Source organism: Mustela erminea, chromosome 3 (genome assembly GCF_009829155.1).
Source record: "Mustela erminea isolate mMusErm1 chromosome 3, mMusErm1.Pri, whole genome shotgun sequence".
In the NCBI taxonomy this organism is placed as follows: domain Eukaryota; kingdom Metazoa; phylum Chordata; class Mammalia; order Carnivora; family Mustelidae; genus Mustela; species Mustela erminea.
This window is the reverse complement of record NC_045616.1, coordinates 134,111,188-134,123,939: the sequence shown is the minus strand read 5'-3', so window position 1 is coordinate 134,123,939 and position 12,752 is coordinate 134,111,188. Positions and strand designations below refer to the sequence as shown.

General features: G+C 37.0%; 1 protein-coding gene across 2 annotated transcripts in view; it reads right to left on the bottom strand.

Moving 5' to 3' along the window:
- LIFR (LIF receptor subunit alpha) overlaps positions 1 to 12,752 on the bottom strand; it is a 77,170-nt gene that overhangs the window by 26,378 nt on the left and 38,040 nt on the right. For both annotated transcript variants that reach the window (XM_032337563.1, XM_032337562.1), the window contains exons 6-11: positions 11,410 to 11,584; positions 9,328 to 9,582; positions 4,758 to 4,887; positions 4,174 to 4,343; positions 2,131 to 2,276; positions 762 to 924 (exon numbers count right to left, since the gene is read on the bottom strand). In XM_032337563.1, coding sequence (XP_032193454.1) covers positions 762 to 924; positions 2,131 to 2,276; positions 4,174 to 4,343; positions 4,758 to 4,887; positions 9,328 to 9,582; positions 11,410 to 11,584 — 1,039 coding nt within the window. The remainder of the gene's footprint in view (positions 1 to 761; positions 925 to 2,130; positions 2,277 to 4,173; positions 4,344 to 4,757; positions 4,888 to 9,327; positions 9,583 to 11,409; positions 11,585 to 12,752) is intronic.

Here is a 12,752-nt window from a genome sequence, read left to right as displayed (position 1 = left end):
AGCCTGACGTGGGGCTTGATCCCAGGACCCCAAGATCATGACCTGAGCTGAAATCAAGAGTGAGAAGTTTAACCAACTAAGCCACCCAAGCGCCCTGGAAGAAGTTTTATATTTTCTATATTATCTAGTACAAATAAAGCATTTGCTATCTTTTGTTGAATGACTCCTAAAAAGTATACCTATTCCTAAGTTTTTTGTTTTTGACTTTTAAAGCTGACATCTGACTATTCAAGGATAGAATCTCGTTTCATCTTTGGAAATTACCATACTCAGAAAACCAGTTACCTCATTTTGTACTTATTTTGGCCTCTGTGTACTACAGAAAATGAAGTTCAAGACCTCTGGCCCCATCCACTTCTCAGGCCAAGGTCACAAATAAAAGTTCCAACAAATTCTCTTTGTTAATATCTAAATAGATTATTAAAATTATAGGGAAGGAGGACAGAGTGTCAGAAAAATCACCCATAATCTTACCACAGTCTCAAGTCTATTTCCTCTACATCATCTGAGGACAGCTGCAAACATCCTGCAGACAGGCCTAGTCTTTCCACACAGCACAGCCAGCAGCTGTCCGTATTATCACAAACCTTAGAGCCACCACTTAAGATGTGCGGATGATATTTTACTAGCAGATATTATTACACAATTACGCAATTCAAGCGTTATTCTTTTACTCACTTTAGTGACATTTTCTTTAAAAGTAAGTTTTAAAATTCAAGACCCACAGTAATAATCAGCTATAAATCATTTAGTGAACTTACTGGCTTCTGTGGTTAAGTATTTTTTTTCATTGCTCCATTTGCTCCATTTCCAGAAAGTTTCAGTAGAACAGCGAATCCGGAAAGTATATATGGTATACGGATTTAACTTGTCCACAGCTACAAGATAACTTGAATTTTCTACTCCTTTGATTGTGACATTCCGCTATTAAAGAAAATCAGTAAGTATATGTATGTACATGTAACATCATGTAAGAATTCTCATATAGATACACACACATACACATTTTAATAAGAAAGCCCTTCCAAATTTGTATCACAGACTAAATGTCCATAGGAGTTTACCTTTATAAAACTAAAGACAGTTCATGCACCAAAATATTTTAATTTTTACATAAATACAAAACTCATGAAATTATGCTCTATAGTAACAATAAACAGTATTTATGTGTCATTTTAATTCAAATATGATCTAAGTAATAATGGTAAGATAAATTATGCAGAGAGGATGATACACTCTTGCTCACTGGCCAATGGCTAATTGTAATACAACAGGCCTTAGTACACTTTAGTAATCTAAGATGACCTTGAGGATTAAATACGTAAGCTGTATTTGGAAGCTTCTTTGAGGCAGGCATCATTTTATGCATTTTTTAATAGAGTACTCAGAACCTCTAGTATGGTGCTAAACATGTAGAATATATTCTCCAACAAACTCTTATTTAAATTTAATAAAATTAAAGTGAAACAATTTAAACAAATCTGAGGATCCGCATGTCTCAGGAAATCCTCTGAGCTCCCAATTACGAATTACAAAGCAGTTTTTTGGGTTATATTCTGCCATTTGACTGATTTTCTAGCAATTATCAGTACATTTCCAAATGAGTATTTACATTCAGTTATCTTTCATTTTGGACTTAGCACAAATTACAAGATGGTGCAGTACAAAAGTCAAGCTAAGTATCTGCAATGTATTTAAAAGTCATGTTCTGACTTGTAACAACCACCTGACTTAGAACTTGTTCCTATTGCTGCACTTAGCAATTTCATAAATCACATCTCCTCTCTGGTGCTTATCAGCCCATTAACTGATGTGAAAGGTTATAGCAACAACTATCCATTCATTTACAAATCTGCTGAGCACCAGCCATGTGCCAGGGACTATACTAGACCTGGAAACATTCTGGGAAGTCAAAGTCAAACTCATGTTCTATGACACCCAGTATTACAACTGTTTCAAGTGCCTACATACAATGCTGTCATTACACTGATATATATAGTGTCTTACTTCTTACTAAATCTCTATAATAATCCATGTGAGAGCTTCTGCATATCAATTTCCTTAATTCATTCTGAAAACTATTTTAGCCAAAGTAACATCAAAGGAAGTTTATAGAAAAATCCTACTCACCAATTCTTGGACTGAGTTAGTTTTGTTAATTTCAATTTGACATAAAAGTTTAATCTTTCCAAAGTTGCCTGGTAAATGCCAGGAAAGTGTAACAGCTGTTGAATTAATATCCTTCACTTTGATTGAAGTAGGAATACGAGGGCAGACTGTAAGTATAATTTGTAAAGATTACTTAAAAAGTTACTTTCTAACAGGACAAATGACAATTAAAAATAAAACAAAACAAAACAAAAAACCACTAAGAAATAAGAGAGGAATCATTGGTACCGATCAACAATATTCCACTCAACCCATGGCATACACAAACCTCACTTTTACTGCTGGAATCGTGCCAACTGTGTTTCCGGACCAACCACACTCACGGTTCCTAGACTGGCAACAGGAATACTAAAAGGTAGTAAGATCATAATCTCTACCTTTAAGGAATGCCAAATTCATTTGGAGAGTGACCAAAAGAGAGAGAGAGAGAGAGACAATGAACAAGAGTATATATGCTAAGTTGGAAATGCGTGGTTCACCTACTAGTGGCCACAGGCACGGAGATGCAAGTGTGGTCGGGAAAGTCAGAGAGAGAAGATGGGACTTAAGGTGAGCTCTGAAGGAAGAATCTGACTAAAATTGGCAAAACAGATGCCGAAGAGCACTTCCGACTGGGGTCTTGGCAAGAACAACGGGACGACAGTGAGCCAAACCGCACACGATGCTGGTGATGGCACAGAGGCCACCGTGAGTGGCAAGGAGTCCTGTGACAGTAATACGGAAAGGCAGGGGGCAAATACACATGAACACTAGCCCTCAAATGTACCAAATGTAGCTCTTCTGAGCTTAGGGAAAACCAAGAAAGAACTAAAGTGAGAGAAGGAACAGCTGATAGAAATTACTTACATTTACGAATAGGGCAACAAGCTCAGCTACTGGGCACTTGCCAGTCTCTATCATAATGCATTTGGTTTGAGCCCTTCTCCACTGGCTGTGAGTCTGTGAGGGAGGCCACGACTCCACACCAGCGCTCCATGGGCCACAGAGCCCACTACGGCACTGATGCAGTGGGATGCCCACAGGAATGAATGCTAAGACGACGGACCATATTTTATTTCTATCTTGAGCTAGGTATTAATAGGGCTAGTAAAAATTCCAGAATCATCAGCAATAAAAAGGAACCACTCACTCACTGATGTACACAGCACCTTGGATGAAGCTCAAGGACATTACCCTTAGTAAAAAATGCCGATCTCCAAAGGCTAAGTACTAGATGATTCCATTTATACAACATTTCAAAATCACAAAACACAGAGATGAGGAACAGAGGAGATGTTGCCTGGGGACAGGGCTGCAGGAGCATGATGTATGTGTGTGTGGGGGGGAAACGGGTAGCGGGGAGGTGTGGGGAGGTTTGCCAATGGGGCAGGAAGAGGGAGTGTCTCTGTGGAGACAGAACAGCTCTGTATCTTGACTATGCTGGTGGTTCCATGAATCTCTAGACAGATTCAACTGCACAGAAAAACGTCCATGCACACACACACTTCTCAATGCACACAGAAGCTCGTTAGAACTGAGCAAGGTCAGCAGTCCAGTTCACCGGTCTGGTTTACAGTATTGTACCCATGTCGAATGCTCACTTGAAAACTGTACTATAGTTAGTAAGACATCACAAATGGGGAAAGCTGGGGGAGATGTCACAGGGCTTTATTATTTTTGCAACCACTCATGAGTCTATAGTTATTTTAAAATAGAAAGATTTTAAAAAATAAAAATCTTTTAAGAACTGGACACAAAATTTTTCAACAACCAAACTATTAAAGCCACTTAAGAGTTTCTATGTAAATGACCAATTCAAATTTGTATCTGAAATCAACAAAATGGTAAAACTTGGAATTACACATTTTAAGGATTTAAAATAAAAACATGTATAATTCTAAAGAAAATTATAAAAAGTAAGCCTTAAAAGAACTTTAATTTTGAAACATTTTATCCATTCTAAAATTATTTTTTTTTTTCCATTCTAAAATTATTTTTAAGATACTGGTTTATACAGCAGCTTACCTTTCTCAGTTATGTTAACTAAAATAGTTGATTCAGATCGACCCAGAGGATTGCGAGCATTCAAAGTAAAATTATATATTTCTTGATTTGGACGCATTTGAAAGAATAACTGATAGCTTTCATTTGTTGGCGCTTCAACTCTTTTAAATCTAACATATTTCCCTGAAAAACTGAAGAGAATAAGAAGAAATATTAAAATCACTTCAAAATGGCACAAGAGATAAATACTTCAGGAAAAAATAAATTGGTAAATTTCTGTTAATTAATCTTTTTTAAAAGTTTGTATTTCTAATTCCAGATGCACTCCATACTTGGCTAGGAAAATGTGTCTGATTCAGAAAATAGCCTACTACCTAAAACAGTCTCTGTTTGTATTTGAGGGTTCTTCTAGGATTTTTTAAAAAGGCACATGAATCTAGTCTGTGTGCATGTCATTTGCAGTATTAATGGTATATCCAATTTTATACAGCGTACTCAGGTTTTATCTTACTCATAACAGAAATGAGATACCGCATTTCCCTGTGTCATTTAATACCCTCCAGGGTACTCCCTGCCGTCTGACATCTTTCCCTGGTGAGTTTTACCTTTCAAATAAAGTGTAACTTGTATTGCGTGGGCCCACCAATGCGGTTGGTCTTCCTGGATTCCAAGTACAGACAATCTCTTTTAAATCAGAGGTCTCACAATTCAGTTTTTGAGGAATATCAGGTGGATCTAATAGGGAAAAAAATGTAGTTACTTAGTGGTTACATAAATTTTCCCTGAAAACATGTTTCATAAATGTTAATTACATTTTGTACAATTTCCTTGGAAATGAAATAACGTATTTACATTTGACCTTCTGAACAATACAGCACTGCCATGCTTTCTGTAGCATGTTTTTCTGGAGTCCATATTATGTCAGAAATGATGGACTAAAATGTACTGCTTAATGACAACTAGCTCATCTGGAAATGCCCCAAGAGCAACCTGAACACATTCTTTCCCCCTCAAATCCCACCAAATCTCTCAAAAGAAGCTGTAGCCAACAAATCAAAAAAAAATCTACAGGGTGAAAAGTATTATCTATCATGTCTATACTGTGATTTGAAAGGAAGTACCAATTCAAATCACAGGTCAGCACAAGCCATATTCCAAGTTTCAGAGTTCTTAAATGAGTTACAATGACTATTATCTGCACAGCATCTCTTGGTAAAATTCTGCATCTTCCTAATGTTCAAAGTGACTATAGCTCTTTCATTTTTGTTCTTGACTGGAACATTCCCTCTGATTTTGCAGGGACAAAAGGTTTTCTCTGTGTGTCTTAGACTTTTAAAGTAATAATGCAAAATTCTGCAGTTGGACACTAATTATAGAAATTTTATTTCTGATTTCATGTTTAATTAAACATACATAGAAACAGGTGTTCTCTGTTGTATTTATCTAAATTATCTTTCATTAAATAATTTTTTAAAACGATTATCTACTTGTTGAAAAATTCTGTAAAATAATTTAGTTTTTTAAAAACTAAACTTTAAGGGGTGCCTGGGTGGCTCAGTCAAAGCGTCCGCCTTCTGCTCAGGTCATTGTCTTGGGGTCCTGGGATCGAGCACTGTGTCAGGCTCTCTGCTCGGCAGGAAGCCTGCTTCCCTCTACCTCCTTGTGATCTCTGTCTGTCAAATAAATAAAATCTTTAAAAACATTAAAAAAAAAAAACAAAAAAAAAAGAAAAACAAAAAAACTAAACTTTAAAAACTGTTCTTAGACTGTTTTAGATTAAAGGACACAGAAAATTCCACATAACTTCCTAAGGTAGAATAATGTCCAACAGTGACATTTTAAGTAATATTAAGAGAAGTCATGAGTATTTCAAGTCTAACAACTGCATAATCAGATAACACTGACATACTTGTTTAAAAAATTGTTTTAAGGCTAAACTTTCATTTTATTAAAATGATATACTAGATTTTTTAGTATAATCCTGATTATTGTAGTATGTGGCAGATGTGTTAAGTCAAAATAGTTAAAACCCAAATAACAGAAGCAATTAGAAAGAAGTGGAAGCAAAGATGCAGGGAGAAAAAAAATGAGAAGGCTGTATTTGGAACGTACTGACCATCTTCTCAAAGAAGTTAACTGACAACGGAATCAGCTAAAGCTGGATAAAAACTAGGTATAATCAATTCTATTGCCAGCAAACAGAAAATGCAATTTTTTAAAAAAGCCATTTTTTATTAAAATATTTCCAAATGAGAAAGTACGAAATTTGACTGGTGACATAAAATATTTACATGCTCTAATTCTATGTCACAGTGTCACAGTGTAGTATTTTGAAGTTTTTGAGTATGATCAAAGATTAATACTTAGGTATAATGCTGAAGTGGTACTATCTATGAAATAGTGATTACTGAACACATAGTATTTATAAAAGATTTTGCCTGTAACTAAATCAGTTCAAGCATAAACACTGACAAGTACTAGATAAATAACTATTCTGTCTGCTGGATAATACATGAATTTGCAATCACAATAATAAACTGAAGAGGAAAAAAGCTACTCTTACCAGCACTGAACATCAAATTCTTAGCAACAAGCTTACTGAAAGATATGTAAGACCACCTATCACTGAAATAAATCAAAGAAGAGCTAACTAAATGAAAAGATATACATGCTCCTGATTTGGATAACTCAATACAGTGAGAATGAAAATTCTCCTAAGTGGTCCCCTAAATTAATAAATCTAATGCAACTCAAATAAAAATCCTGGCAGGTTTTGATTGTGTCTTTTCAATATATGGTGGGTTAACAGGATGTGCATAAGGAAAAGAAAATAATGACTCTTTATCCCTAACTCACACCATGAACTAAAGAAATCCCTCTGCAGGCAAATTGTATTGCAGCTATTGAGTTAACAAATACTCAATTTTTCAACCCCCAAATGCTATAAATGAAGGTTAAATTATGAATTAAACAGGCCTGTTCTATTATGGTAGAAGAGTTAAGTAGCACACTATTGGAAAAACTTGATGTATAACCTGATATATAACAAAAACTTGATGTAGGGCGCCTGGGTGGCTCAGTGGGTTAAGCCGCTGCCTTCGGCTCAGGTCATGATCTCAGAGTCCTGGGATCGAGTCCCACATCGGGCTCCCTGCTCAGCAGAGAGCCTGCTTCCCTCTCTCTCTCTGCCTGCCTCTCCATCTACTTGTGATTTCTCTCGGTCAAATAAATAAATAAAATCTTTAAAAAAAAAAAAAAAAAAAAAAAAAAAAAATAAAAAAATTGATGTATAACTTGATGGTATAACAAAAAAACTTGATGTATAATAAAAGCTTGATGTATAACTTGATGTATAACAAAAACTTGACGTACAGTCTCATCTGCAGAGTTTTAGTTTCTGTCTTTTGTATTTTTAGGTGGATATCTCACTTATCACTCCTCCATACACCACTGGTTCTTAACTTATACTCCATGGCCATTTGTAAGGAACACTGCCAAGTCCTTTCCTAAAATTCCTTTAGGAAAAAAATTTTCTAAAGTTTAAATCTGAACATAATCTCACTCTCACTTCAATTACAAAATGCATTACTGGGAAGACAAAAAGTTAGTAAGGGTAGAGCCATCAAGCTGAGAAGTGCATCTAATCCTGGTTATGCCCTTGAGACTGTATCAGCCATGCCACATAATTCATCCCAAGTTTCACTGGAAGGAAAAGAGAAGTGGAGAATCACCACCACACGATCACAAGAAAATCGCAAAACCCACTCACACTACATTCCACACACTCTGATCCCAAGACCCATTAGACTAAATTCAGCCTCTGACTCTGAATTCGAGGGAGGAACGGGCAAGGCCATCAGTGCGCCACACGACAGTCACCATGGGAGAGGGGACAGAAACCCTTGGAACACAAAAATCTCTGTGGATATTCAACACAAGCTATGTAAACAGGGCAGTCTCTCGCAACAACTTCTGGAAATGTCATGGAATTTCAGAACTGTAGCAATGACCATATTAATAAAGAAGCCCTTGTGCTCTGAAGCGTATGTTACACACACATGCCTGGTCTCTAAGGACCCTCTTCTTCTCAGCTGTATTACTTTACAAGTTAGAGAAGCATATACTACAGTACTGAGTTTGTGTAAAATCATCACAGCTGCATTAACTGGGGAATTTTTAAAAAGGCATGTTTTAGTTTTAAAAAGGTATTTCTGTATTAGGTGGGATATTTTAAAATTTTAATTTTAAAAGGTGTGTTTTAGGTAGGAAATTGGCTTTTGAGTAGGCCCCTGAACACAGGGGTCAGGGGTACTGACCTCCCATGCAAGTCAAAAATCTACATACAGGGCAAATGGTTCGCTCTGTCCAAAGAGCATGCAACTCTAGATCTCTGGGTTGTGAGTCGGAGCCCCACGCTGGGTGTAGAGATCACTAAAACAAACTTTAAAAAAAAAAAAAAAAATTCCAAAGAACTTCTGACTCCCCCAGAACTTAACTCCTCATAGTTTACTACTGACTATAAGGCTGACCTACAACATTAACACATTATTTTGTATGTTGTATGTATTATTTACAGTAAAGTAAGCTATAGAAAATGTTAAGAAAATTGTAAGAGAAAATGCATTTAAAGTACTGTACTGTAGTTACTGAAAAAAATCCATGTAAGGATGCCTGGGTAGCTCAGTCAGTTAACTGTGTGATGCATGTTCTCATCGCTCGTGAGATCGAGCCCCATGCCAGAAATCTGCTCGAAGGTTCTCTTCCTCTGCCCCTCCCCCCACCTCTTGTACACGGGTTCTCTAAAATAAGTAAATAAATCTTTAAAAAAAAATACATGTATAAGCAGACCCATGCAATTTGAACTTTTTTCGTTCAAGAGTCAACTATGTATGAAATAATTCCCAAGCAATGTAGGATTAAGAAATACATAAAAACTACCCGACTCAACAAAATTATTAACTAACAACTTAAAACTAAGCAGCTGGGTGTTTCCAATCTTATCACACAAGCTACATAAATACAAATATATAGAAAATGAGCTTAGATTGCATCTTAAAACAAGCAAAAATTTCGTATTAAAAAGAAAAAAAAAGACTGCCCAGTCCCCAGAAATAGCACTCAAGTTTTTAAAGAGGAGCAAAACAATCAACAGACTCTTTAATATTAAATACTTACATCCTGCGAAAATAACAGTCCCAAATATGTTATCTTCTGTTGTAAAAACCACATTTGTTCCACTATTAGCAGAAACAGAAATATTACGGATCTTGATCGCGACATTTTCCCCATCAAGATGGATAAGGGGACAATTTGTTTGGCCAATCTGTGCTGATAACACTTTTTCTTGAGTCACACAACAAAATATTATATCTGAGCCTACACGTATCACTTTGTCTTGAGGAAAAACCTTAGTCTGGGAATCAGGTGACCCTAGAAAGAACAAAAGGAATCACAAAAATTTTCTAAGTCTTTTACCATAAAATAGCCCAGTGTACATAAAGTGTTTTATAGTAATGGTGGCCCAAAGGAGCTTTCAAAGGAACAAGACATATATAAATAAAATGAAACCATGTATGTTTTATCGACTTATGGCTGATGATGGGGGGAGTGGAGGGGACTGCAGGCCAATGCCCAAGGTCACAGGTTAGTATCTAAGAGTCTGAAAGTTCACTCAAAATGGGCTTATAGCCACATGTGAAAAATCTACACCATGAAAAAGTCACTCATTAAATAATTCCATTCCTTTGAAATGACTTCTATTTTATTTAGGGAAGACTTCTTACTTTCCATCAGCCAGAATATATATTTAAGTACTCCCATCCTAAACAGCACTTTTTCTTTAACCCCAACTCTGTGCAGTTTAGTGAAAGCCACACCTCTGCTTTTGTTTTCCTGTATGGCCGATCTTATCATTATCTCTAGTTTTCTTTCTACCTACTACTATTTAATCTACCACAATCTGGCTTCTAGCCCAACCATTCTACTGAGTGGCTTCCTGACCTCTTTGCTCAGTCCAGTGGCCACTTCTCAGCCACCCTTCCTTCCCACATCGACAGCATCAGATAAGTTGCCTAAGTTCTAACATCTCAAAACTCCCTTCTCCTCTTGGGTTCTACAGCGCCCTGCTCTCCTGGGCTACTCTGACCCCTCTGGCTGCTGTCTTCCACTTTGCTGCCTCTTTTTTTTTCCATCCTACCCGTAGACAGTACAAGCTTGTAAGACATGTGTCCCTGGTCCCCATTTCTCTTTCCCTGAGTATGGTAACCTCTAGATTGAAACAATTTCACATGCATCTATGTTGATGGCTCTCAGATATGTATCTCTGGCTCCTAGTAATCCCTTGGATACCAGACTGGTATTTCCCACTGCCTGAGACATCCCTACCCAGATACTTCACAATACCTCAAGCTCAACATGTTAAAAATGAATTTATCTTTCCCACCAGAATTATTCATGTATCTCCTGTCTCAGTGGAAGGCATCACCAGCCACTCAGGTGCCCGAACTAACAGTCTTCTTTGACTCTATTTCTTGGTTACCAAATACACAGTCAACTCATTTTAATTCTGTCCCTTCAGTGTTTTCACACCTTTTCCACCTTTTCATTTCCAGACCCAAGTGCCCTACTTTATGCTTCCACTGTCTTTTGCTGAACCACAAGATCCTTTTGCTTATCCATGTGTTTCCAGTCCCGCCTTCCTCTGATCCATTTCTCCATGCGGTCACTAGAGTGGATAATCTATAATGATAATAAACCTTTTGAAAGACTTCATTTCACTGTCAACTATTTTCCAGGCCTCTCTCATGTTGTCAATATTCTACCTGCACATGAATTTCATTCAATGTACAGATGATTTCAGGTATCCTTACAAATCGTCAGGTTCTCTGCAATTCATTCTTCAGCTCACAGGGATCTATTCTGTGGGCAAGAAACTAGAAGCCATTTTTTTTTTTTTAATATAGACTTGATCTCAAAAACACCTACATAAAATTTTTAAATGTTCAACGCCTACCACAGTGATTTTCAAACCTAGATGGTTATGTAATCACTTTGGAAGATCTTTAAAAATACAGACTCCTGAATCCTAACTCAAGAGCTTTTCAATCAAAATGTTCTGGGACAGAGATCTGAAAGATCCCCACGTGACCTTCATGAAGCCAAATGGCATTTGGAGAACTGAAAGCTTAACCGAAACCTTACCCTTAAGCAAGACTAATCTCATTCATTTGAAACGAAGCTTTTTAAACAGTAGCTTACAAGAAATGTTCTTCAGTGGGCTCCAGTCACTCCACTCTTTGCGACCAGAGAAATGAAGATCGTCAACATAGCACCTAATTCCCACAGAATGAGTGGTGCACTCCAAGGGCATGTCTGAGGTCCAACTCCAGTGGTGAACTGTATCTTTACCATTCACAGTTGTGTTGTGGGTCACCTAAAAAATGAACACAAACACAAAATGATATTTCTAAGTAGTGATATGTTCTGCTTCCCTTTAGATTTAAAGAACACAATACACAGTCTACAACCACTAAGCTATAAAAGCTCGCCTTTTTGTACAACCATCTCAGTTTTCTATTGCGTAAAAGGAGAGTTACAGGGACAATAATCGTGACTCATTTGTTTACCTCTTTTTAAAAAATTCCAGTGTCGTTACAATACAGTGTACTATTAGCTTCAGGTGTATGACATAATGACCCAACATTTGCATACACCAGTGTTGGCTGTGACCGGTCCACCTTCCTCAGCTTGAGGCTCCGCTCCCTGATATACAGGATGTTAATACTCCAGAACATTCAATACAGTTCAGAGAGAAATGAACCATTGCCAAAACCGATCTCATTTTTCATCGAGAAGAAGTAATTAATGGGTTTGTACTCCCAAGAATTAAAGTCAAAGAAAGGAGCAGCATTTCAACGAAGTAACTGTTTCAGATTAGGTTTTCTATGTGTTAACTGTTTAAAAATTTATATGCAGCTTATAATAGGATAAAATATTAATCTCAACTGTGAAAAATGGAAGGATTTCAATCAAATATCAAGGATCTACTAAAAGAAACCTTGGGAGCTCCAGCTAAAGACAACAGATTAAATAATTGTACTTCCTTCTCTCTTCTGAAATCTTTCTAAAACAGAAGTACACAGATTTTTTTTTTAAAGGCATAGATACACGAGCTCCCCCCTCCCACCCAAAAAAAAGAAGAAGAAGAAGAAACAGTATCAATGAATTCCTGGATCCTGGAGAGCTGATAGACAATAGTAATGGATTCTGAAGACCTGAAAATGCTGAATCTTAAGACTCCAATAGAAAACGCTGGAACAATCTGATTTCTATCACAGAAATGCCGAAGGGCTCAGGAAGAGGCTGTACCAGGCTCCCCTGGAAGTGCATGGTGAAGGTGAGGCACCGAATAGAAGACTGCGTGAAAGCTTTTCAAAGAGACAGTGGACACCTAGAGATCCCTCCCACATTCTATGCTACTGAAAGACCACCCTTCTTCATCTTGGCAGAATGGAGATTTATGACCTGAAAAGTAAAACAGAACACCTCTGGAATGAAGAACCTCAGAAAGAGTGGAGAATGGGGAATACTGTAGCAAAAAC